Raw genomic sequence first — 25,294 nt, 5'->3', positions numbered from 1 at the left:
TAACCAATAGCAGGGTGTGAAACCCTCTCCCGAACTGAACTCCAAACTTTGCCCATGGCCCATGAGATTTTGCCAGGATTGATGCATGAACTTCCAGCTGCAATGATGGCTCCAGCCTTTACACTCTAGGGTTCCATCCTGGCTCCACCACCCCTGTCCCATCAGGCTTAGCCATGGCCCACCAGATTCCACTTTGTCTATGTCAAGTAGTGATAGCAATATCTCACAATGAACTACAAGATAACACCTGCATTTTGGACATCGGGTCTCCCACCTGTGAAATGGGAAGAGAAGTACAAAAACAACCCTGCCCCAGTGTGAATGAAATGACACATTAATGATCCACTGCAGACTGGTACTGTTTGTTATAGGCAGGGTTCTTTGCAGGTTGCTACGTGTGTGATGAGTCTTAACAAGATGAGTGATAACCCTATTACTTCCATCTCTCTTGGAGACGATGCTCTAAGGTGATGTGTTTTAGGGGATCTGTGTGCCAGTAGCCGAGAACACAGAATGTCTGCCTACCTACCTGAGCCTGCCTCTCTCACCCTGCAGCAAGCCCTGGTCATCCGCGAAGGCGAGAAGATGCAGCTCAATGCTGAAGACGTGGTGGTTGGCGATCTGGTTGAGGTGAAAGGGGGAGACAGGGTCCCAGCGGATCTCAGGATCATCTCGGCTCATGGCTGTAAGGTGAGATCTGCTCTCCTCCCCATACCGTCCACACCAGTGTCTCCAGCCCTCTGCTTCTCAACAGGCATCCGGGACCATCATCACGGTGTCTTTTGCCATTGGTTTTCTCCCATTCTGAACCAAACGTTGCCCCGTTCTTGCACTTCCAGTGAGAGCTGTGCTGGTCCATTTAACAGCCTAGTCAATGAATTAATTCAATGAGCCTAGATACACATGAAGAGAAAGAAAAAGAAAACCCAAATGGTTCTGAAGAAAATTGCTTTATTTTAGATAATGCATGAGGCATCCTCTTAAAAAAGCCTCCCCTTTTCTCCCTCTGTCTCTCTCCCTAAGGGGAATATCTGAAGCAGGCATCCCCAAACTCGGACCACCAGATGTTTTGGGATTACAACTCCCATCATCCGTAGCTAAGACGACCAGTGGTCAGGGATGATGGGAACTGTAGTCCCAAAACAACTGGAGGGCTGAGTTTGGGGGTGCCTAATCTAAAACAACTGTGGCTCATCTTAGTTTGCATATGTATTTGCTGTAAAAATTATTTATTTATAAAAAATCTGCAACCTGCTTTAGTCAGTGGCACATATTTTGAGCCAATATTTTTAAATTGCTTAATCCACATTGCTACCCTAAAACCATGAAGGGAAGGTTTTTTGTTTGTTTGGGGTTTTGGTTTTTTTTAACATGAGAACTTCACAATGCATTGGGCTTTACTTTTGCCGGAATTTCATAATATATGAAGCAGCTGTGCTTCAGAGCCAAAACTTAAACTTAATCTTGAAAGTCAGACTTTGAGAGCCTTGAATTTATTACATACCACCTTTGAGAATTTGGAAATCTAACATGTGAATTTCCACATCGAAGTTAGAACTGAATTTTTAGAACTCCCTTAGGGGGAAAAAGAACTAAATGTGCAGTGTTTTCTCTCCAGGTGGACAACTCCTCATTGACTGGTGAATCAGAGCCACAGACGCGATCTCCTGATTGCACCCATGACAACCCTCTGGAGACAAGGAACATCACTTTCTTCTCTACCAATTGTGTAGAAGGTACAGCCAGAGTTTTATCTGCAGATGTGAGTGTGTATAGGAAGCAGTTGGAGAAGCGCCTGGGAGAAACCCGCACAGGGTCGCATTGCTATGATGGAGGGCCTGTTCACATCGATAGCCTTCAGTTAGCTTAATGCCCCTTCCTTTTCTCCAAGGAACCTTGGGAAATGTAGTTCTGCAAGGGGAAATAGGGATTTTTAACAGTACGGTTGCTGGCGGGAATGAGACCTTAACTGGTTGCCCATCTGCTACTGGGCCAAGTTCAAGGTGTTAGTATACGGAGCCCTTAACAACTTGGGACCTAACCTTGGGAACTCCATGCCCATTGAGTTCAAGCAGGGGTCTTCACAGAACTCTTTTGGGCGCCTGTTAAAAGCGGTCTTGTTTAGACAAGCCTACCCAGATGCTTAGTAGGTAAAGGTCATTTTAATTTGTTTTAGAATTTTAACTTTGGTACAGTTTAAAGTAGAGCTGCAATTTTTTCTTGTTTCAACTTTCTGGGAACTGCTTTGAGGTACGGCTGTTTGCTTTTTTAACAATCAAGCAGGGTGTAATTTTTTTGTTCTAACCAATTAACTCTCTCTCTCTCTTCTGCCTAACGACAGTTCTCAAGATTCTTTTTTTGGGTAGTGGTGGTGGTAGCAACCATTAAACTGTCAGAAACCTGGTAGGAATCCATGGTGCCCATCGAGTTGTCTCTCATCTCACCAGGCACGGCACGCGGGGTCGTCATCGCCACAGGGGACCGCACCGTGATGGGCCGAATTGCCACACTCGCCTCGGGCTTGGAAGTTGGCAAGACCCCCATTGCAAGGGAGATCGAGCACTTCATCCAGCTGATCACCGGCGTGGCTGTCTTTTTGGGGGTTTCCTTCTTCGTCCTCTCTCTGATTCTGGGCTACAGCTGGCTGGAAGCTGTCATCTTCCTCATTGGCATCATTGTGGCCAACGTCCCCGAGGGGCTCCTGGCTACGGTCACCGTAAGTAACTTGGGGCTGTAAATGTTCTCAAGGAAGCGGTACGGAGAAGGCAATCTAGGCCTGCAGCTGGAGATCTTGTGGGGAGAGAGATCTGGCAAGGGGTGGCATTTTAAGTCCACACAAAGTGGCAAATCCCTACCTTCAGCTTGCCCTAGTATGTTTAAATCAAAGTGGCTTAACCACCTCTGACTCGTGTTTCTCCCCTCAAGGTATGTCTGACCTTGACAGCCAAACGCATGGCCCGCAAGAATTGTTTGGTGAAGAACTTGGAGGCCGTCGAGACCCTGGGCTCCACCTCCACCATCTGCTCAGACAAAACAGGGACCCTGACTCAGAACCGTATGACCGTTGCCCACATGTGGTTCGACAACCAGATCCACGAGGCTGATACTACTGAGGACCAGTCTGGTGAGGGCAAGAAGGGTACCCCTTGTTGGTCTTGGGGTGGGGTGTGCGATGAGAAGTTGGCACGATGCATCTTCTTGTGTGAGGCATTGTGAAATGGGGGAGCGCCTGTCTCTCTAGATTTTTCTCCTCGCCCAATTTCCTCTCAGGCCACATCTGCACCATAAATTTAAAGCGCTATGAACGCTGCTTTCACAAAGAGTTATGGGAACTGTGTTTTGTTGTGGGTGCTAAGAGTTGTTAGGAGAGCCTCACAGAGCTACAATTCCCAGATTTTCCTGTGAAGAGGGATTGACTGTTAATTCTGTAGCTCTGTGAGGGGAATATGGAGTGTCCTAACAACTCTCAGCACCCTTAAAGGTAAAGGGACCCCTGACCATTAGGTCCAGTTGTGGCCGACTCTGGGGTTGCGGTGCTCATCTCGCTTTATTGGCCGAGGGAGCCGGCATACAGCTTCCGGGTCATGTGGCCAGCATGACTAAGCCGCTTCTGGCGAACCAGAGCAGCACACAGAAACGCCGTTTACCTTCCTGCTGGAATGGTACCTATTTATCTACTTTCACTTTGACGTGCTTTCAAACTGCTAGGTGGGCAGGAGCAGGGACCGAGCAACAGGAGCTCACCCCATCGCGGGGATTCGAACCGCCGACCTTCTGATTGGCAAGTCCTAGGCTCTGTGGTTTAACCCACAGCGCCACCTGCGTCCCTTAGCAAACCGCACTTCCCAGAATTCTTTGGGGTAAATCATGACAGTTGAAGTAGCATCGCAGTCTTTTAATGGAGTGGATGCGGCCTTGGTTCTACAGCCCAGTTCCATTTCCTCCCTCAGCTTAGAACGTCGCTGTTCAGTCCTTTCAGCTGACTTTCCCTTCTTTGTAGGCACGGCCTTCGACAAGAGTTCTGCTACCTGGGTGGCTTTGTCCCACATTGCAGGGCTTTGCAACCGAGCTGTCTTCAAGGGAGGTCAGGAAAATGTGCCCATCCTCAAGGTGAGAGCAAGACACTGTGAGAGAATGTGAAGGACACCATAGTTGGGTCTAAGCCGGGAGGTGAAAAGTCAGGTATTGGGGTGGCACTTGGACCTATGCTGAATATTATTTCAGACCAAGATGCCCTTGGCGTAGTTAGGTTTAAAGGTGGGTGTCCTCATTTCTCTCATCTCCTTTCTGAGTAATAATAATAATAATAATAATAATAATAATAATAATAATAATTCTACTATTATGTATCAGCTTCCACACACATCTTAAGGTGATGTTCGAGATTCGATAACAACACAGAAAATAACATCAGATAGATAAATTTAAAAACAGTACAAAGCAGACACCCATGGCAGAGATCATTCAATTAGGAAAGCTTTTCAGAACAGAAATCTATTTGTTTGTTCTGGAAAATAGCATCGTTCGTGGTTGACAGTCTGAAGTGTGTGAGATATGGAGGGTGGCTGTGAGGGAAAGAGGTTACAAAAGATTGCTGTGACTTCTGCCAAGCAAAGGAATGCGGTAGATGAGGGGGCATTGTGAGAGATGGAAATGGCCGCCTCCCTGGTTTAAAAGAGCCTCCATTTCTTCACAGCGTGACGTGGCAGGAGATGCTTCTGAGTCCGCCCTGCTAAAGTGCATTGAGCTCTCGTCTGGATCCGTCAAGCTGATGAGGGAGAAAAACAAGAAAGTGGCTGAGATCCCGTTCAACTCCACCAACAAATACCAGGTATAGTATGTCTCAGGGTGGCCCTGTCAACCCTCAAAATGGTGTCAGCTATGCCAAGAGGTCCAGGGCAAGGTGACATTCCACATTAACAGAATATCTCCCTGTACCAGGGCTTGAAAAAGCCAGTAGTATTCCTTGAGTGGGGAGCCGCAACATTAATAAAACTCCACAGCTGCTCTTCAAGATTTGATGGCATTTGCTAGAACCTTCTCCCCAATATTCTCTTCCTATTCATCTATAAATGCAAGTCATCCACACCCTAGAGCAGGCATAGGCAAATTCTGCCCTCCAGATGTTTTGGGACTACAACTCCCATCATCCCTAGCTAACAGGACCAGTGGTCAGGGATGATGGGAATTGTAGTCTCAAAAAACATTTGGCGGACCAAGTTTGCCTATGCCTGCCCTAGAACTTCATCTTCCCACGGTCCTGTCTTCTAGAATTTTCCTTCGTAGCTTTTCACCTCACTCCAAAATGGCTGGTATAATACTTTCCCTCAGGCTCAGGATCATTTTCTTTTGTCTTTGCTCATATTCAAAATTATCTCGTGACATTGCAAAACAGACCTTCACTTTTCATGACAATCCAAAAACTATTAAGTCAAATACAATAACATTCTATAACCTCGTTTGTGGCAAGGCCATGGCCATGTGACATTGAAGCCGGCGAACGCAGGATCTATCAGTGAGAACAATGATCAGATCTTAGCTTGTGAAAAGGGAGCTGCGTAAACACACGGGACTTTGCCAGAGATTATAACTCTGGCTCCTCCTCAGCCGAAGGGAGGAAGTCTCTTCTCCTGCCCCCCACGAGTGATCAGATAGCTGTGGTTGACATATGGATCTTCCAGCTCAGCAGACCTGCCCCACTCCACCTCACCCCTCCAAGATCCTAAAAGGCTGTGATGACTCTTTCTAGAAACCTGACACTCCTCTGCAACGGGGAGTGAGGATCCCATTCTGGGTCTGGTTCTAGCCACTAAATTGTGTTCCACAGTTCCCATGGAGAGGACTGAGTCAGTGATCCCAATACAGTTCCCCATTCCAGGATTCTCAGGCCCATCAGCCTTAATCCTGCCTCTTTAAACGACAGCTGGAGAGGATTAGTCAGGATTCCCTGTGGCCAGCAGTCCGGAATGATTGGCCTCAGTGAACAAGTCCCTCTGAAGCCAGGAAGGTAAATTGAGGCCTGCCTCTGCCCAAGCCAAAAGTGGAACCAGCAGCTACGCCCTGTGATGCATCTAACAGCCCATCACCATAATCTGAGGCCCTACATCATGTCGGCTGCCGCGCCAGCAGGGCTTCATGTAAGCCTCGCTTACCCAGATCAGTTGAGTTTGGCCATTGACCGTCATGGTATCCAGATATAAATGAATGGGGGAAATCAAAGCACTTTCATCACCAATTGCCTTGGGTACCAAAGAGCAGGGAAAAACATGGACAGTTGAATGTTCATCCCCCAAAATTTACATCATGGAATCAGTGGCGTAGCGTGGGGGGTGCAGGGGTGGCCGTCCGCACCGGGCACAACATCAGGGGGGGCGTGCTCGCACTCTCAGCTCTCTGCCCCTACCTGGCTCACTCACTCTCTCTCACTGCAGTGCTGGCTGTGCGAATCCGATCCGAGCCGCTGGGTCGCCGCCCACTGTGGAGGGGGTGGGTGCCAGGCGTGCGGTGCGGAGAGAGAGCGAGGGACTATCTGGGGGAGGGACAGTGCAGCGGCCGCCCAGCGCAGCGCTGAGCGCGGGAGAGAACCACACCAGACCAGCCCAGGCAGCAGCAAGAAGAAGCTGGCAGCGGCGGCAGGTTAGGGGTTAGGGGGCGCAAATTACTTGCCTTGCCCCGGTTAGGGGGCGCAAATTACTTGCCTTGCCCCGGGTTAGGGGGCGCAAATTACATGCCTTGCCCCGGGTTAGGGGGCGCAAATTACTTGCCTTGCCCCGGGTTAGGGGGCGCAAATTACTTGCCTTGCCCCGGGTGCTGACAACCCACGCTACGCCGCTGCATGGAATCACAGAACTGTAGAGTCGGAAGGGACTCCAAGGGTCATCTAGCCCAACCCTCTGCGATGCAGGAATTTTTTGCCCAACGTGGGGCTTGAACCCACAACCAGCACTACCAGCAGAGCTATCCCAAGGATCATCAAACATGGAAGCTGTCTCGCTTCACACTAACCTAGTTCTGCAGAAATTTGTAATGGATTCTAGCTGAACAGACAGGGTAAAAAAACAACCAGCCACCAGCTGATGTATTGTTACACAGCCAGAATATTCCGAAATAAGAAAGGTCAGCTGGAGGCATGTGGGCAGCATTGGGCCCCAGGAGTGTTGTACGGGTGGCCTGAACAATTTATTAAAAAGAGCCACAGCCATACCATATGTTTAAAGCTCTGTTATAACACTTTGGACAGCCATTACTTTCCCTGAAGAATCCCGGGAGCTATAGTTTGTGAAGGGTGCTGAGAGTTGCTTTGGAGACTCCTATTCCCCTCAAAGAGCTACAATTACTAGAGTTCCCTGGGAGGGAAGATTCATTGCTAAACCACTTTAGACTGCGGACGTAGGATTCAATGTTCTCCCAATTTTTATTTTTATTTTAAATACAAAACCCTATCACTCCCTTACTCACAGAAATATAGTACATAATTATAGAATCGTAGAGTTGGAAGGGTCACTGAGAATCATCTGGTCCAACTCCCTTCAATGCAAGAATCTTAACTAAAACATCCAGGACAGGTGACCACCCAACCTCTGCTTAAAAGCCTCCAAGGAAGGAGAGGATACCATCTCCGGAGGGGGTCAGTTCCACTGTAAAACAGCTCTTACCATGAGAAAGTTCTTCCTGATGTTTAGTCGGAATCTCCTTTCTTGTAACTTGAATCCATTTGTTTGGGTCCTACCTTCCGGAGCAGGAGAAAACAAGCTTGCTCTGTTTCCCACGTGGCCACCCTTTAGATATTTGAAGATGGCTATCGTACGTCCTCTGTCTCTTCTTATCCAGTTTCTCCATAGCCCTTATTGCTGGAGGGATGCGGGTGGCACTGTGGGTTAAACCACAGAGCCTAGGGCTTGCTGATCAGAAGGTTGGCGGTTCAAATCCCCGCGACGGGGTGAGCTCCCATTGCTTGGTCCCTGCTCCTGCCAACCTAGCAGTTTGAAAGCACGCCAGTGCAAGTAGATAAATAGGTACCGCTCTGGCGGGAAGGTAAACGGCGTTTCCGTGCACTGCTCTGGTTCGCCAGAAGCGGCTTTGTCATGCTGGCCACATGACCCGGAAACTGTACGCCGGCTCCCTCGGCCAGTAAAGCAAGATGAGCCCAGCAACCCCAGAGTCGTCCGTGACTGGACCTAACGGTCGGGGTCCATTTACCTTTACCTTTATCGTACCTCCTCTCAGTCTCCTCTTATCCAGTTTCTCCATAGCCCTTATTGCTGGTGAACTTGCTTACTACATGCAGGGAACGTCTTTACTCGGACAACAATTTAAAAACGTTTGAAGTGGTGCAGTCAATAATTTTGCACCTTATTTTGTGATTAAGATACGGGTTGGTCCTACGTGGTGCACTGTCTTCAATTAGCACCTCGGGTAGGATCTGGGAATGCTACCGCTCTCTTTTCCTCTGTCCCACAGCTCTCGATTCACGAGACAGAAGACCCCAACGATAACCGCTACCTGCTGGTGATGAAGGGCGCACCTGAGCGCATCCTGGACCGATGCTCCACCATCCTCTTCCAAGGCAAAGAACAGCCCCTTGACGAGGAGATGAAAGAAGCTTTCCAGAATGCCTACCTGGAGCTGGGAGGTCTTGGCGAGAGGGTGCTAGGTACGCATGGTTGCAGAGAATGGACTCCCTGGGGGAAGATGGGAAGAGGGCTGGAGAACGTGAGATGCAGGTGGGCTGTGTTCCAAATTTCATTCGAGACTAAGAAGCCACTACAGCGCCAGTAAGAAGCCTGCTGAGCTCAGCAGTAGCCCAGAGTTTCCAAGTCGGGGTTTTCTGGGCACCAGCAGCTTTCGAGTGCATAAAGAATTCTGCCCATGGAACTGGAAGTCTCAAGCTCCTTAAAAAAGAGACCATATGCCACAGTCCAGTCTATGGGCGATTGAAGTCCCGGCTGAGGACGTTGGGACCGGGGGCAAGATGGCGGGATGGGAGCACGCATGAGAGTCCAGAAGCCAGGGATCAGAGGGTCAGGAAGTAGGGAGTCATGAAGTCAAGGGTCTGAGGGTTGAGAAGCAAGGAGTCAAGAAGCTGAGGTCCGAGGATCAGGAAGCAAGAAGCCCAAGGCAGGAAACGTGTTGCTGTGGCAAAGAGCCAAAGGGAAATGCTGACCTTATATCCCTTCCTAGCTCTTGCCACCAGGTGCTGTGAGTTACCAAGCGGCCTCACCTGTGTGGCCGTGCCTTGCCTCTCCAGAACAAACTTAGGAAGGCCCCAATCCTGTGAAGCCCTACTGGTCACAGGGCCTGGCTCCTGCACGCACTCCTGACTCCATAAGAACATAGGAAGTTGTCTTATACCGAGTCAGACTATTGGTCTATCTAGCTCAGCATTGCAGACTCTGATTGGCAGCAGCTCTTTAGGATTTCCGAAGGGGAGGGGGGTTGCCAGCCCTTCCTGCAGATGACAGGGATTGAACCTGTGACTTTCTGCATGCAAAACACCTTCATTTCTCGTTAGCACCTGGCGACAGAGCACCCAAAGGGCATATTCCGAGGGGTTTTGCCTCCTTCTCACCCTCCAGGTTTCTGCCACTTCTTCATGCCCGAGGAACAGTACCCCAAAGGGTTTGCCTTCGACTGCGACGATGTCAACTTTACCACCGAGAACCTCTGCTTTGTTGGGCTCATGTCCATGATTGATCCTCCCCGCGCTGCTGTGCCCGATGCTGTGGGCAAATGCCGAAGCGCTGGCATCAAGGTAATGCCGTGTTGCTTGCCTTGAAACTGAGTTGTGGGTGCCAGGCGCTAAAATTCAGCTACCCCTCGAGCAAACTGACTGGCTGCTGCGGGAAGACGTGCTTGGACCACTGCAGAGTGCATCTCTGGCGTGCTGCAGCTCTTTTGAGAGCCTTTTCTCTGTGGAGGGGCAATCGTGTCTTATAAGCAGCTCATTCATTTCCCAAATCTCAAATTTGTCAGTGATTGAAAAAAGAAAAGGTTCTGACCTCCTTTTTACTCCTTTGCCTAGTCCTCAGACCTTAGTTGGCACAAAAGAGTCTTTGAGAAAGAGTATCCTTGCAGAGTATTTTCTGCTTTTATTCTTAAAAACTCTTCTTCTCCAACCACGACTGCCAGCTTTTACACACACCAAATGCAAGCAGCTTTCTACCATCCAACCAACCCACACTAACATTGACCACTCTATATATACAGGTACAATTTGGTGAGTGGTTGCGTGAGTCATTGTAGGCCGCGGACTCATGCTGACTTAGTTCTTTTAGCATGAAAGAAACAGCGGCCAATTTTTAGCCGTGACAAAATTTGCCCATCGGCTTCAGAATCAGAGGGTTTCCTTTGCTTCTGAGCAGTCACTTGATTAGCCTGAGGCCTGCCAGGCCTTCTGTGACATCAGAGCAGCTAATCAAAATGGCAGCCAGCGAGGCTGTGGCACCTTGGGTTTGTATCAGGGTTGAGATACATACTGAGAGAGGCACCAGGAAGGAATTGGTATCATGCTGGCAACCACCCAGGCCTCCCCAGGGGCCCCTTGTTCTGCCCTGTAAGCCCTTAGGATGGAATGGATTGGACCAGGTGAGTCTTGCTGGTTAGCTAGCCAGCCTCCTCCTTTGCCTACACTGGGACTCCTTTGGTAACCATCACTCTTCCCCCACCAGGTGATCATGGTAACAGGTGACCATCCTATCACAGCCAAGGCCATTGCAAAAGGTGTGGGCATCATCTCTGAAGGTAACGAGACCGTGGAAGACATTGCTGCCCGGCTGAACATACCCGTCAGCCAGGTCAACCCCAGGTGAGAGGGGTCAAGGTGTGTGGGTGTGTAGGGGAGGGGGCAGAGGCTGGAGCCAAACATAATGAGGCTGGGGAGATGGCGCAAGAAGCAGATAACTCTTCCAAGGCAGAGAGGAGGAGGGAGACTTAGAAGAACATTGGCTGGGCTGAGAGAGGAACAAAGAAAGCTGTGGTGGCCTGTCTTTGGCAGTTTTGCTGCCTATCGTGAGACAGTTCGCTCCATGAATTTAAGCACATCTCAGAGGACTACAGTTCTTAGGAGAGAAGGAATGACTGCTCAGCCGGATTAAGCCCACAGTGGAGATATCCCACTGGAGCTGCTTGGAATGAGAATATAGCAAAACAATGCTCAATTGCTACCCCACAAGAGATCATAGACCAGCCTCCCCCAGGCCTTTTAGACTAAAACTCCCGTTGGCCCAAGCAAGCTTGGCAAATGATTGGGTATGATGGGAGTTATAGTACAGATCCCGGGCTGGCTAGTCGCTTCTTCCTTTTCCTGCCCTGCCTGGTTCGTTGAGCTTCTATAGGATAGTCACATTTCTGTAACAGAAGGTTTCTGTCCAGTCCCTTTGGTTCCTCTCATGGTGAGGCCAGCCCTGAGTATGGATGACCAGGTGCATCTTCTACCACCTTGATGCTGTCTTTTTGCCCACCCAGAGATGCCAAAGCCTGTGTGATCCATGGCACCGACTTGAAAGACATGGGCACCGAGCAAATCGACGAGATTCTGCAGAACCACACGGAAATTGTCTTTGCCCGTACGTCCCCGCAGCAGAAGCTCATCATTGTGGAAGGTTGCCAGAGACAGGTAAGGGCATCCGGCAGAGTCTCAAACTGGCCCCACAGAGCACAACCAACTAATCCGGCTGCGAGGTGTTGTTTGTTAAGATGCTAAGAGTTGTTAGGAGTCACAGAGCTAGGGTTCCCAGAGTGGTTTAACACTCCCTCTTCACAGGGAACTCTGGGAATTGTGGCTCTGGGAGGGGACTAGAGGTCTCCTAACAACTCTCAGCATTTTGGGCAAACTACAGCTCCCAGAATTCTTAGCAGGGAGCCATGCATTACCCAATCTCCCTGCGCATAGAAAACTCAGGGAGAAGAGTTCTAGGCTAGCGTTTTGGTCTTTGGCTGGCTTGGTAATGTGGAAGGAGTTGCCTCACGGGGAAGCTTTCAGCCTTATGATTTCCCCACTTGCCTCTATGAAACAGCACGATCCGAGGCATTTTAGCGCAGGGCTTGCCAACCTTTCTGAGCCACTGGGCACATTTGGAATTTTGAGGAAGGTGCCGTGGGCACCGGTCAAAAAATGGCTGCCGTTGTGTGTGTGACATAACACAAAATGGCCGCCGCAGTCAGCATGTAGGAGAGGCTGAGCTGGCGCAAACAGGGACTGAGCAGGAGGAGCGAATGGTCTCTCATGCCCTGTGAGTTTTCGAAGGGAAATTTGCTGAGATATTTTGCAGGTGCCTTAAGAGATACACACACACATGCGCGCGCACACACACACACACACACACACACGCTCCCATTAGTACCATTTTGGGAACGCCTGGAAGTTTGTGTGAACTTAAGGTTGCCAAAGACACCCTTCACCCCAAAATATCACCCAGCCTGCTCTTCTGCAAAAATCAGTAGGTAAAGCTTATATGACCAATTTTTAAAAGCCAGAAACCTGTCTGAGAAAGGCTTATGATATACAGTGGTACCTTGGGTTACAGACTCTGCTAACCCATAAATAGTACCTCAGGTTAAGAACTTTGCTTCAGGATGAGAACAGAAAATGTGCAGCGGCAGCGGGAGGCCCCATTAGCTAAAGTGGTATCTCAGGTTAAGAACAGTTTCAGGTTAAGAACGGACCTCCAGAACGAGTTAAGTTCTTAACCTGAGGTACCAGTATACCCCACTGCAGGCTCACGGGCAACACTTCCCACTGCCATTCTTTCCACAGAAATCATCCCTGGATGGAGAGGCTGGGTGATTGCCCATCTCTCTCTTCCCCACAGGTGATGCCTTTTGGGCCTTCTTCTGGCTCTGAATGTGCATTGCTCTCTCTCTCTCCCCACGCCAATAGGGTGCGATTGTGGCTGTAACAGGCGACGGCGTGAATGACTCCCCTGCCCTGAAGAAGGCAGACATTGGGGTGGCAATGGGCATTGCCGGTTCTGACGTCTCCAAGCAGGCTGCTGACATGATCCTCTTAGATGACAACTTTGCCTCTATTGTCACTGGAGTCGAAGAGGGTAAGCTCTGGGGATTGCCGGACGCAGTGAAGAGGGGGACTGGATTCATAATCAGCGAGCGCTAAAGGTGTGAGCAGAACCTGGTTATATAGGTACAGCTTCCATCTTGCTTCTGCTGTGGGGGAGCCTCTAAAATGGCAGGGCTGTAAGCAGCTGAGCTTTACTCAGAGTAGAGCTGCTGGAATTCACGGAGGTAAGCTAGTCATGCCCATTCATTTCAACAGGTCTTCTCTGAGTAGAACTAGCATTGGTAGGATCCTATAAACAGGATTTTCATTACCTCAGCCAGGGGCAATGGCCCCCCCAGGGGGTGTTGGACTATATAGGAAGCTTGACCATCTAGTTCAGTATTGTCTACACGGATTGGCAGCAACACTCTGGAATTTCAGCCAGCCAGTAATTCCAACAACAGTTGTTGTTGTTTATTGTTAGAATTTATATACTGCCCTGTACTTGCAGATCTCATCCAGAAGGGACTGCATCTGTTATCCCTGATCTAAGCCATCCCCAATAAATGCCTGTGCAACTTTCATTTAAAATCTCCAGGAGGCAACTAGGACAAATTTATTATTTAAACTGATTCAATAAATATTCTGCGCGCATTACATCCCTCTCAGTACCTGAAGGCAACGCCTCTTAAACCGTTCTTAGTGGATTGGCTGAGGAATTGTTCCTTATTCCGCCTCTTCAATTCAAGAGCCTTCTAAAGCAGAGCTTTCCTAACTGCGTGTCGCAGCACATCAGTGTGTCAGCTGCAATGTGTAGGTGTGTTGCGCAAATGCTCCCCATGCCCCTCCTGGGGCCGGAAAGGGGTTAGTTTAACCTCTGGCTTGCTAGTAAAACTGAATTACTGTGTCGTGAAACGATGCATGTCCAAAAAGTGTGTCAGCAACGTGAAAGGTTTGGAAAGCGCTGTTCCCAAAGGGGAGAGGGCAGCAGCAGCAATTGAGTTGTGGGTGAGAGAGGGGAAGAGGGGTGCGGAGATCTGGCTTGCTCTGACTTTTGGGAATCCCCTTGCCCCCCAGCTGTGCCCCCTGTCTCTCCCCCTTACGCCCATGTGTCTCCCTCTGGCCAGGACGCCTGATCTTTGACAACCTGAAGAAATCCATTGCCTATACCTTGACCAGCAACATCCCTGAGATCACCCCTTTCCTGCTGTTCATCATGGCCAACATCCCTCTGCCTCTGGGTACCATCACCATCCTCTGCATTGACTTGGGCACTGACATGGTGAGTCTCATCCCCTCACACACAGAAACGCTTTTCTTCCAACTCAATCCAACCTGAGGGTCATCTAAGCCAGGGGTTGTCAACCTGGTCCTTACCGCCCGCTAGTGGGCATTTCAGGATTCTGGGTTCTTAGGGGGTTCTACGGCACAAGCTGAATCCTCCTTCCATCGAGCACTGGTGGGCGGTAAGGAAACTTTACCATCAAGAAAGATGCATTAGTGGGCGGTAGATATAAAAGGTTGACTACCGCTTGCAATGCAGGAATCTCAACACGCTGGTCTCCCATCCAATTTGAAACCATACCAAACCCTGCTTAGCTTTGCAGATGTGCTAACAGTTTTACTGCTGCACCATCAGGAGGGCATTGATCCAGTACCCAGATATTCCCAAATTCCCATTACTGCTGCTTCTTTGCAACCCATCTTCTGATTGGACTCAGGCTCTGTGGAGGAGCCCTGGTTCACTTCTGTGTCAAAAGCCCAACTAAAGCCTGGCATAAACCAAGTGTGAACTGCAAGGTAGAAGTTACTCAACTGTGCTACTGTGTGTGAGGAAAGGTAGTATCTCTGAGTGCTCCTATCTGAAAGCAATACCTGCACACGGAAAAATAGTCAGGGAGAAGTTGAGATTCTAAACACTTGTCTAGAAATAGTCTCCTTTATAACTAGATTTCTGCATGCAGGGATCCCCCCCCAACTGAAACTAGCTTTGAACCTGGGAAAGATTTTATCTTTCAGTGAATCCTGGGAGCTGTAGTTCTTACCAGAGTGCAGAGCATTCTGTCATTTCATTGCAGAACTACAGTCCCTAGGTTCCTTTGAAGCGAAGAAACCATGATGCTCAAACTGGTTGATGTATCTAGGGAAGGCCTTCCTTAAAGCACTTTGTCTGCATGTTACTTTTTACAATCTGAACATGGAGGCAGAGGCTCAAATCTTCGTGTTGCCAATTTGACAAAATGGCTGCCTCTGAACACCAGACTCGTTCTGAGCAGAGAAAAACCATTCTGGAACTTCCCATGGTTCTGTCGCTGAATGCTATATCCCCAATGAGATGCTCGAACGGTTCTCATCATTCCCTAACCCTTGACCATGTTAGCCAGAGCTGATGGGAGGTGATCCTTTAGCACAGGTTCCCCACCCCCTCACCTACACCCAAAAACTTCAGCCCCCAGCCCTGCGATCCTGCAACCCTGCCGACCCTCTCAATTCTTCCCCCAGGTGCCAGCCATCTCCTTGGCTTACGAAGCAGCTGAGAGTGACATCATGAAGCGACAGCCACGAAACCCCAGGACTGACAAGCTGGTGAATGAGAGGCTGATCAGTATGGCCTACGGGCAGATTGGTGAGTAAACGGGGGACAGCCATTGAGCAGGGCTGAGCACCCCCAGGTGGAGAAGGGAGCTGAGTGGGGATGAATCGGGCAGGTGTTGAAAATCAGGCCAACATGCAGGTGCTTGGCTGCTGGTCCCAGTGGCGTAAGTGGGACCTGGGAATGCAAGCAACTTTGTCTGGTGGTACGTCCTTATTAAGTTTCACATGCAGCACACAGTACACAAGCAATACATTTATTTATGTATCATCAATTCAAGTATCCTCTCCACAGAGATTCTTGGGTAGTGGGCGGAGTCATACGTTGTTCTTGTATTTACATGAAAACCAATAAAAATTATTTGCACATTTTAAAAAAGGAATGCAAATAAGCTTTCGTCCCAAGGCAAGTCCTCTGTGGCAGAGACAGAAATATTTCTCAGAGTAGGGAGAATAGGACTTACTCCCAAGTAACTGTGCACAGGGTTGCAGCTTTATATAGAAAGCTGCCTTCTACTGAATCAGGCCACTGGTCCATCTAGGCCAGCATTGTCTACACGGTCTGGCAGCAGTTTCCCAAGATTTCAGACAGGGTTCTTTCCCAGCCCTACTTGAATAAGGTAGCTTCCTAGGTTGCTATGATATTTGGAGGGCCGTGCAACATGTAAATCTGGTTTATCCGTCTTTATTTTATCTTGCCTTTCCTCCAAGGATCTCAAGGTAGCATACAGAATTACTCTGGCCCATTTTGCTCCCCACAACTACCCTGTGAGGTAGGGACAGCTGAGAAGGAGTTACGGACCTAGTGAGCTTCATGGCCCAGTTGGAAACTGAACCCATTGGTCTCCCAGTTCCCTACCACACTTACATAAATGCCTCTTGCAATTCTGGCCAGCAGTTCACTACTCAAGGTGGATATTTACTGTATTTTTCGCTCTATAACACGCACCAGACCATAACACGCACATAGTTTTTAGAGGAGGAAAACAAGAAAAAAAATATTCTAAACGAAATAGTGGATATATGATTTTTGTGGTTCATGCTGTGGCCACAGACATGTGATCTGACAGTGAGTTTGGAGTAGCCCAATGCAAAAATCCTGAGGATCCATGTGGATCCATGCTTTGTAACCACAGAGGAGGGAAGGAAAGGGAACCATGGATCCTCTGCTCACGACTGCAGCAGATCCCCCCTGCCACCCGCAGGCATTCGCTCCATAACACGCACAGATATTTCCCCTTACTTTCTAGGAGGAAAAAAGTGAGTGTTATGGTGCAAAAAATACGGTAATTCCGGGTCGGATTCCAGATGACATGCTTGTGTTGCCAGAATGGTTAGGTCTGCGAATAGCTGCTCATCTAGTCTCCTGTGGTGAGTGAGGAGCAAACTGTGGCCAAGCAGACAGGGAAGCTTTGTAGCTGCTGTGGGTCTTGTGGGAAGGCATTTGTGTTGCGCATGCGGGCAAATGACCTGTGGCTTTATCCATAGGGCAAACATGTAGGCTTAGACACGAGACTAAGGAGGATTAGAAGCGTTAAGGTGGCTGAAATGGGAACCATGTGATTGAAGGGCATGGGCCAGCAGAGGCTGGCATTGCCCCCACCCCCAGCTTAGCCTGCCCTCAGGAAGCCCCCACCTCCCTGCCTTATTACTTATTGCCACTCCAAGGGGTAGCACCGCCTGACAGTTTGCTCCTCTTCAATCTCAATGTTGCCCCTTGCAGAACCCAGCAGGGAGGGAGGGGAAAGCCCGCCCCAATAATTAGCTGGCTCCGCCTGTCATTGGTTCTTGACTCCGCCTATCCAGGGCTCTGGCTCCACCCACTGTGGGTTTCTCTACTTTCTGCCCTTCCAGTTGCCAATTTTCCACTTCTTTTTTGCAGGCATGATTCAGGCATTGGGCGGTTTCTTCTCCTACTTTGTGATCTTGGCCGAGAACGGGTTCCTCCCATCTATTCTCGTCGGGATCCGCCTCAACTGGGATGACCGGACATGCAACGATCTGGAAGATTCCTACGGGCAACAATGGGTAAGAAGAGGGAGCCCATTTTGCTTGCACAGCCTTGAGTGAGGCCGGGCATTTTGTGGAATTGCAGCAAATGAATGCTTCTGGCAGTGGGCAGATGCCAGAAATTAAACTGAGTGCCAATGTGTTAAGTGAAGTTGAATTGGGTCCAATATATAAATAAAAGGGAGTGGGGGGTGGGGTGGAGAATGATCAACTTTGGTCCGGTGCAGGAAAATATATTTTGTGACTCAGAACGTTAGTCATAACTGGTCAGTGGCTGTGGTTGTGAGAAGGAGGAGCAGCTGCTTCTCAGGGCCTGATTTTTGGCTCTGGCTGGCAAACAAGCAGGTGGCAGGAATGACGAGGCAACGTGGGGCCCACATTGAGGGTCTTCTCATTCCAAGGTCCCCACAAAGCCCGTTGCCGCTGCAGCACCACTGGGATACCCTAGGCCATTTCCTCTTTCTCAGACTCAGTTCCATTTTTGTGAAATGGGAAGAAATGAGACCTACACAGAAGAGTTTCTTGAGCAGTTGAAGATGAAAATGATGCTGAAATATACACAGCCGAGAGTGGATTTCATGCTCTTTATTCAGTGAGGAGGAATGGAAGTTCCACCAGAATGTCTGCTTTATATACATTATTTACACAATGGGCCCCACGTGATTGGCTAATTCCAGGATTCTCCTGTAGGCCAATCAGGTTGTGGATTCACTTCCACCTGGAGCTGGATTGGGTGGCTCCTGTGGACCAATCAGACTGCTGCATTCTGAATCCTATTGTTCTAGGACCAATCAGACTGCCAGATCCTGTTCAACAGTACATAACAGATGCCAAGCCCTTTAAGCAACCTTCAAATACTGTGCTCTGTCAAACAGGACTTATGGTAGTGCTGTTGAGCAGGTCTGGTGAATCCATGGCCCTCTAGCCTCCAACTCCCAGCAGCCTCAGCCAGCATGACCAATGGTCAGGGATGATGGGAGTTGGAATCTACCAGTACCTGCCAGGCCACAGGTTCCCTTCCCACCTGTCAATCACTCGATGGCACAGTGGTGTCAGGTGACTGTTCTCCTTTGCCTGCGTGGTTTGAAATCAACCCACACAGGAAAAGGAGCAGCGCTTTGCAGTTGCTGACGATCAGCTCACCAGTGGTGCCTTTGCAAATGCTGATGCCCTTGGCGGGCTTTGCAATCATTGCCGCAGTGCCTGCAACCCTCACTTTCAGCCAAGGTGCATTGTTTACCTGCCGCACACCTGCATCATATATGATTTAATCCTAAATTTCAACAAGGCTGAGCGGGAATTGGTTTGGAGAGGCGGAGAGTGTGGTGGGTGAGAATGGCGGCATTGCATGTTTCTGGTTTCCCCATGTTGCCCTATTGATTGCACCCTCTCTGCCCCCTAGACCTACGAGCAGCGCAAAGTGGTGGAGTTCACCTGCCACACAGCCTTCTTCGTCAGCATCGTGGTGGTGCAGTGGGCTGACTTGATCATCTGCAAAACCAGAAGGAATTCAGTCTTCCAGCAGGGCATGAGGTAAGGCTGCCTGATTTTCCATTTGCTCAAGGAAACCGTAACTCTGTTTTGGAACCAGAAAAAAGAAATGGGGATTGCGGAAGAGAGACAATTTAGTGCATCACAGAGGGAAGAGTCTCAAATCAGCAGCTGAAAAATGAAGGCATTGCTTGTTATGCATTCGTGATTCAAAGGCTGTGACCTCTGGGCGGGAACCCTGGCATACAAGGATCGAGGAATCCTTAAAAATTCCAACCCCCTTTGGTGGCTATAGGCTGCCCCACACATTACGTGGCAGTGAACTGGAACATGCCACAAAGAGTGACTTTGTTAGGAAGGTGCAGCCAAATTTGGCTCTGTGGTGTGACTGTACCTGTATGGCAAGTGTATTTTCTAATATGAGTTTATCTCATGCATTCGTTATATTTTCATATATATATATGTGTGTGTGTGTGTGTGTGTGTGTGTGTGTGTGTGTGTATGTCTGTATGTGTGTGTGTGTGTGTGTGTGTGTGTGTGTATATATGTGTGTGTGTGTGTATGTATGTGTATGTGTATATATATCAATATCTATCTATCAATATCTATCTATCTATCTATCTATCTATCTATCTATCTATCTATCTATCTATCTATCTATCTATCTATCTATATATATATCAATATATATATATTATGTTGAAGGACCTCTGTGCTGGTCGTTGTCAAGCTACTACAGTCAAACCTTGGATGTTGAATGGCTTAGTTGCCAAATGTTTCGGCTCCTGAACATCAAAAACCTGGAAGTGTTTATGGAAGCCAAATTTCTGATGCAGCTTCTGTGGCTTCTGATTGGCTGCAGGAAGCTTCTGGCAGCCAATCGGAAGCCGCACCTTGGTTTTCGAACAGTTCCGGGAGTCAAACTGACTCCCGGAATGGATTAAGTTCAACCACCAAGTTACGGTTGTATGTCTGTTCCAGGACACAGTGAGCACTGCCCTCTGTACGGTTGCCCCTGCCATTGTGGGCCTTACAGCTTCATCCGTTATAAAAGCAGGAGGGTTACCACAACATGAGTTGGGATCTTACAGCTCTCCAGATGCTGCTGGATTGAAATACCCATAATCCCTGGGCTGGTGGGGACCCAACATCATCTGGGAGCCCACAGGATGTGAAGGGACCCTATGAGAAGATTGAGTTGGTGGAGCATGAAACTTTTGATCTCAGGGTTGTGGGTTCGAGTCCCGTGTTGAACAACAGATCCCTGCATTGCAGGGGGTTGGATAGATGACCCTCGGGGTCCCTTCCAAGTACAATTCTACGATTGGCTATTAGTGCACGACTCCTACATGTTTAAGGATACAAGTTTTCCCTTCCCACTGGATGAGTTTGCTATGTCTGGGTTTTGAAATATTGTATTTATTCATTTATTTAAATAAATTCCTCCAGGAAGAGCCCAGGAGAGCAAACATATCCATAATCATTGTGGGGGCTTTTGGCTAGGTGACCCTCAGGCTTCCTTAGAAGCTGGTTTTTGTTTGTTTTTTAAATAAAATTTCTGAAAACACTTTAAAACTTTCTAAAGACATGGATCTCAGGGTTGCCAGGAACAGTGTTTTTCATTCATCTAGGTATGCAGGGTTGCTTTTAAATTTCTCCTGAAAGACAATAATGAGAGAAGCAAGAGGTGCCTCACGAGGGAAGGCACTCCACAAAAGCGGGGCTGCCACTGGAAAGGCCCTGACGTGGGCCAACGCCAACTGGGCAGCCCGCAGGGGGTGGCCCTCACCTGCCAATCACAGCAGAGAAATGGGTTAGTTTCCAAAAACGGAGGTTCCAATGGAACCTCAGGGAGTTCTCCTTAAGCAAATGGGGGCAACAGGTGACTTATAACAAGAGTATTCCTCTCTTTCACTTTCTCTCTCTTTCCCCCTTCAGAAACAAGATCCTCATTTTTGGTCTCTTTGAGGAGACTGCCTTGGCCGCCTTCCTGTCCTACTGCCCCGGCATGGATGTGGCGCTGAGAATGTACCCCCTGAAGTGAGTACAGATGTGTGGCTCAGTGGTAGAGCATCTTGCTTGGCATGTATAATGTCCCAGGTTCAATCCCTGCCATAGGCCGTGTTCACACCATACATTTTTAGAACTATGATACTGTGTTAGACAGGCACAGCTTCCCCCCAAAGAATTCTGGGAGCTGTAGTTCGTTAAGGGTGTTGAGAGATTGCCAGGAGACCCCTATTTCCCTCACAGAGCTACAATTCCACAGAGTTCCCCGTGAAGGAGGATTGATTGTTAAACCACTTGGAGAATTGGAGAGCCAGTGTGGTGTAGTAGTCAAGAGCGGTAGACTTGTAATCTGGTGAACCGGGTTCGATTCCCTGCTCCTCCACATGCAGCCGCTGGGTGACCTTGGGCCAGTCACACTTCTCTGAAGTCTCTCAGCCCCACTCACCTCACAGAGTGTTTGTTGTGGGGGAGGAAGGGAAAGGAGAATGTTAGCTGCTTTGAGACTCCCTCGCGTAGTGATAAAGCGGGATATCAAATCCAAACTCTTCTTATTCTTCTTCTTCTCTCTGAGCACCCTTGGAACAAACCTCAGCTCCCATAATCCTTTGGGGGATGCCATGACTATTTAAAGCAGTATCATAGTGCTTTAAATGTATGGTGCGGACGTGGTTTTCAGACAAGAGGGAGAAGTCTTTCCATCTCTGGCACAAGGATTTTTCATTTGGAGAAGGCTTGATCACACCCAGGTTGTCTGTTTCAGACCTGGGAATCCTTGTGCGAGCGTGCAACACACACACACACACACACAGAGATGCACACTCACACCCATCCATCGTCTCCTCGGCTCTTGTGCTGATCTTTCCTTCTCTCCTCAGGCCCAGCTGGTGGTTCTGCGCCTTCCCTTACAGCTTCCTCATTTTTGTGTACGATGAAATCCGTAAACTTATACTGCGCCGTAACCCAGGAGGTGAGTGGGGCCGGGAGAGTCGGGAGTTCTCTGAGGAGCATGAGGAATATTTCGGGAGATGATGTTGAAGCGGGAAGCTCCCGATCCCTGCGGCTGGGCCCACTATTAGCCTCACCCAGAATAGACCCACTGAAATGAACGGACATTACTAACATTGATCCATTCATTTCCATGGGCCTGCTTTTGTGCAGAACTGTGTTGAGTTTGAAATAAGGGTTGTAGGCACCCTAATTTTATTTTAATAATATATTTATTTATAGACTTCACAGCTTCACATAAACAAGACAGAGGTTTCCCCCCCCCTCAAGGCGCTTTCAATCTAAACTCAACTTTTTCCCTTGCTGTCCATTTTCATGCAGATGTCAAGGCAATAAACAACTATTTTACTTTTAAAAGGCAACTGAAGGCGGCCCTGTTTAGGGAAGTTTTTAACGTCTGATGCTGTATTGTTTTTAATATTCAGTTGGAAGCCGCCCAGAGTGGTTATTACTATGACCCCCAGTTCCCACATCTCCCCTATGTCAATATTTTAGATTGTAAACCAGGCTTCCTCAACCTTGGCCCTCCAGTTGTTTTTGGCCCACAACTCCCATGATCCCTAGCTAGCAGGACCAGTGGTCAGGGATGATGGGAACTGTAGTCTCAAAACATCTGGAGGGCCAAGGTTGAGGAAGCCTACAAACTATTTGGGGCAGGGACTTGTCTTCTTCAGTGAACACCACACCTATTGATAGAATAGCAACAACGATGAATAATACAGGTTGTACCCAACGATGGCATTGCACCATCAGGAACCTCTCATGTGGCAGACTTAAATTTTCCTCTGATCCATCTCCTACACTAATTTTTCACTGATCCATCTCCTGGCCAGTTCTGGAGATTCCCCAGACTTTATTAGAAAGAGCCTTTCAGAGGGTGCAGGGAGTTGCTGTGGCTTGGGGCAGGGAATGTGCAAAAATAGGGTGCCTTGCCTTGGAGTTTGAGAAGAGGAGCTTTGCGGGAATCTAAACACTAAGCCACCATTGAATGTGACTAATTATCCCAGTAATAAGGATTATCATCATCTTCTGGGTGAGGGGGGAAAGGGAGAGCGGGTGGGTGGGAGGCCTGTGGGGGGAGCCAGGGTTGGGGATGATGACAGGAGAACTGTGCCTGCCACTGCTGCCTTGCTCATGTTGGTTTTTTATTTTGTTTTGCAGGATGGGTGGAGAAAGAAACCTACTACTGAGTCTCCTCCCTTGTCCGTGGCTGGTTGTCTCCCCTTAAGGGGGAGTGCTCTCCCCTCCAAAATTCTGCCTATCCTCCCCGCCTAATTATGAGAGAGAGAGAAAGAGCCTGATGCCAGGATCATAAGTCCGGACACAGAAACAACAAAACCACCTTACCCGCTTTCATTTCCCCGGGCCCCGGTGGCTGAGATAGGAACGCCATCCTGTCTCATCCTGCACCCATGTCCCAAGATGGAGGGGTGCGGTGGGGGAGGGGAAACCGCCACCCCCCCACACACACCTCGACCTCTGCTCTCTGCCATATTCTTCCTTTAGTTTTTCGGAGCAGCCCTGGGGGGGGGGAGAGGGGGCATGGGTGCAAGAGAGAGAGAGAAACGGGGTCATTGGGGCAATATTTACATTTACCTCGGCGAAACCCATCTTTACCCACCAACCGTTGCCCCTGCATCAATTTTCCCCTTCCATAGCTGGGAATGAACCCGGGGACCAGCAGTACCCCCAAAAAACAACATGCCTCGGATTACGTGAGCCAAACGGGACAGGATATCGGGTGGGAGGGTGCGGGGTTTACTGTTATCTGGTTAGCAGTAGTAAAGCTTTTGACCCCCCCAGGTTTGGGGAGGGAAACTCCTTTTGCTCCCCTACCCTTGTCATTTTCCATTTTCTCCCTCTCCCCTGCTCCTGTGGGGGATCTGTGTGTGTGTGTGTGTACATTTGTGTGTGTGTGTGTACGCACGAGAGGGGAGCAGAGGTCAGCCATGGGTGACCCTCAACTGCCCATCTACGCTTCCTTGGCCTCCCTCCTCCTATCAACTTTTTTTGGGTTGCGTGTGGCGAGTGTTGCAGCACAAAGGCGAACAACAACAACAACAAAACCCTTCAAGAACAAAACGCGCCAGGGTTTCTCGTCCTCTTTCCTCCTGGCTCCCGCACCCCTCCCCTCTCGACTCGGGCTCCCGCTAGATGTGTAAATGACACCCACGAGTCCGGAGTCCCTCTCCTCTGCATGTACAGATTTGCTCTCATAGGACCAAGACCGCAGCTTTCTCCCGTCTCCTCCTCCTCTGTGTGTGTGTGTATGCGGGGGTCAGGATGTTATTCTTCTGTCCCAAGGTAACCCATCGGGAGGAAGCGGGGACCCTCCTGGCAGTCCTTCCCACTGGTGCTGAACACCACCCTCTCCTCTTGGGCATCCGTTTTCCCATTTCCTTGGCCCATGACCCAGTACAGAGACCTCAGCCATAACTCCCTCCCCAGGAGAAAATTGTGCCCTTCCTCATCTACCCTGAGGTGGGAGGGACCTCTCTGGCTTCTGACTGGCAGGAGGGACCTCTCTGGCTTCTGACTGGGTGAGGCGACTTCACCTCTGTGTGTCCCCACCCTCAATAAACTTTTACTTTCTTTGTGTTTTGGGTGGGGAGGGGAGTGGGGACACGAAGCGCCCGTGTTGTGGGGGGGAGATGTAGTCTGTCCTGTCCCATCTCCCCTTCCCGTTTTGGGATTGTGTTGTCGTGTGAACCAACAAAAACAAGGAGGAAAAAACAAACCGATTTAACAAATAAAAACCAGAAGTGGAATATTTAATATATGAGATATAGCCGTCTCATTACATATATATCTCTCTCTGTGTGTGTCTGCGTTTCTGTCAGGAGAAATGGTGTGCAATGAATAGCCCGTCTACCCATTACGCAGAATGAAGTGTGGAGACCAAGGTGTTGAAATTCTGGGCTGTACGAATTCAGAGTGGAGGTGGAAACCTGCGCATGTTGTGTATTATTGCCCCTCTTACTAAGTACATGAACACATTGAAGAGCAGCGGCTCTCAAACTTTTTTTGCCTCTGGGCCACACTTTCAGAATAAAAAAGTGCTCGTGCCACACAACGAACAGTGACTCTGGATCAGAAATAGGGTTGCCCTCCGTATCACTTGATGCTCCCGCTCTCATTTTGAAAAGGTATCTATCCGTATAATGCAAAAAATAATATTTTGATACCATACCA

At 49.1% G+C, this 25,294-nt stretch overlaps 1 protein-coding gene across 1 annotated transcript in view; it reads left to right on the top strand.

Moving 5' to 3' along the window:
- ATP1A3 (ATPase Na+/K+ transporting subunit alpha 3) overlaps positions 1-24,877 on the top strand; it is a 33,787-nt gene extending 8,910 nt beyond the window's left edge. The window contains exons 6-23 of the mRNA XM_082232641.1: positions 556-690; positions 1,619-1,736; positions 2,448-2,716; positions 2,926-3,124; positions 4,001-4,110; positions 4,697-4,831; positions 8,461-8,653; positions 9,576-9,751; positions 10,668-10,804; positions 11,464-11,614; positions 12,878-13,046; positions 14,122-14,276; positions 15,497-15,620; positions 17,469-17,614; positions 18,999-19,129; positions 21,026-21,127; positions 21,973-22,064; positions 23,264-24,877. Of these exons, the coding sequence (XP_082088767.1) occupies positions 556-690; positions 1,619-1,736; positions 2,448-2,716; positions 2,926-3,124; positions 4,001-4,110; positions 4,697-4,831; positions 8,461-8,653; positions 9,576-9,751; positions 10,668-10,804; positions 11,464-11,614; positions 12,878-13,046; positions 14,122-14,276; positions 15,497-15,620; positions 17,469-17,614; positions 18,999-19,129; positions 21,026-21,127; positions 21,973-22,064; positions 23,264-23,292 (2,571 nt within the window). The 3' untranslated portion in view covers positions 23,293-24,877. The remainder of the gene's footprint in view (positions 1-555; positions 691-1,618; positions 1,737-2,447; positions 2,717-2,925; positions 3,125-4,000; positions 4,111-4,696; positions 4,832-8,460; positions 8,654-9,575; positions 9,752-10,667; positions 10,805-11,463; positions 11,615-12,877; positions 13,047-14,121; positions 14,277-15,496; positions 15,621-17,468; positions 17,615-18,998; positions 19,130-21,025; positions 21,128-21,972; positions 22,065-23,263) is intronic.
- The last annotated feature ends 417 nt before the right edge of the window (positions 24,878-25,294 follow it).

Source organism: Podarcis vaucheri, assembly GCF_965113315.1.
Source record: "Podarcis vaucheri genome assembly, chromosome: 7".
Lineage (NCBI taxonomy): Eukaryota > Metazoa > Chordata > Lepidosauria > Squamata > Lacertidae > Podarcis > Podarcis vaucheri.
This window is presented reverse-complemented; position numbering and strand designations above follow the sequence as displayed.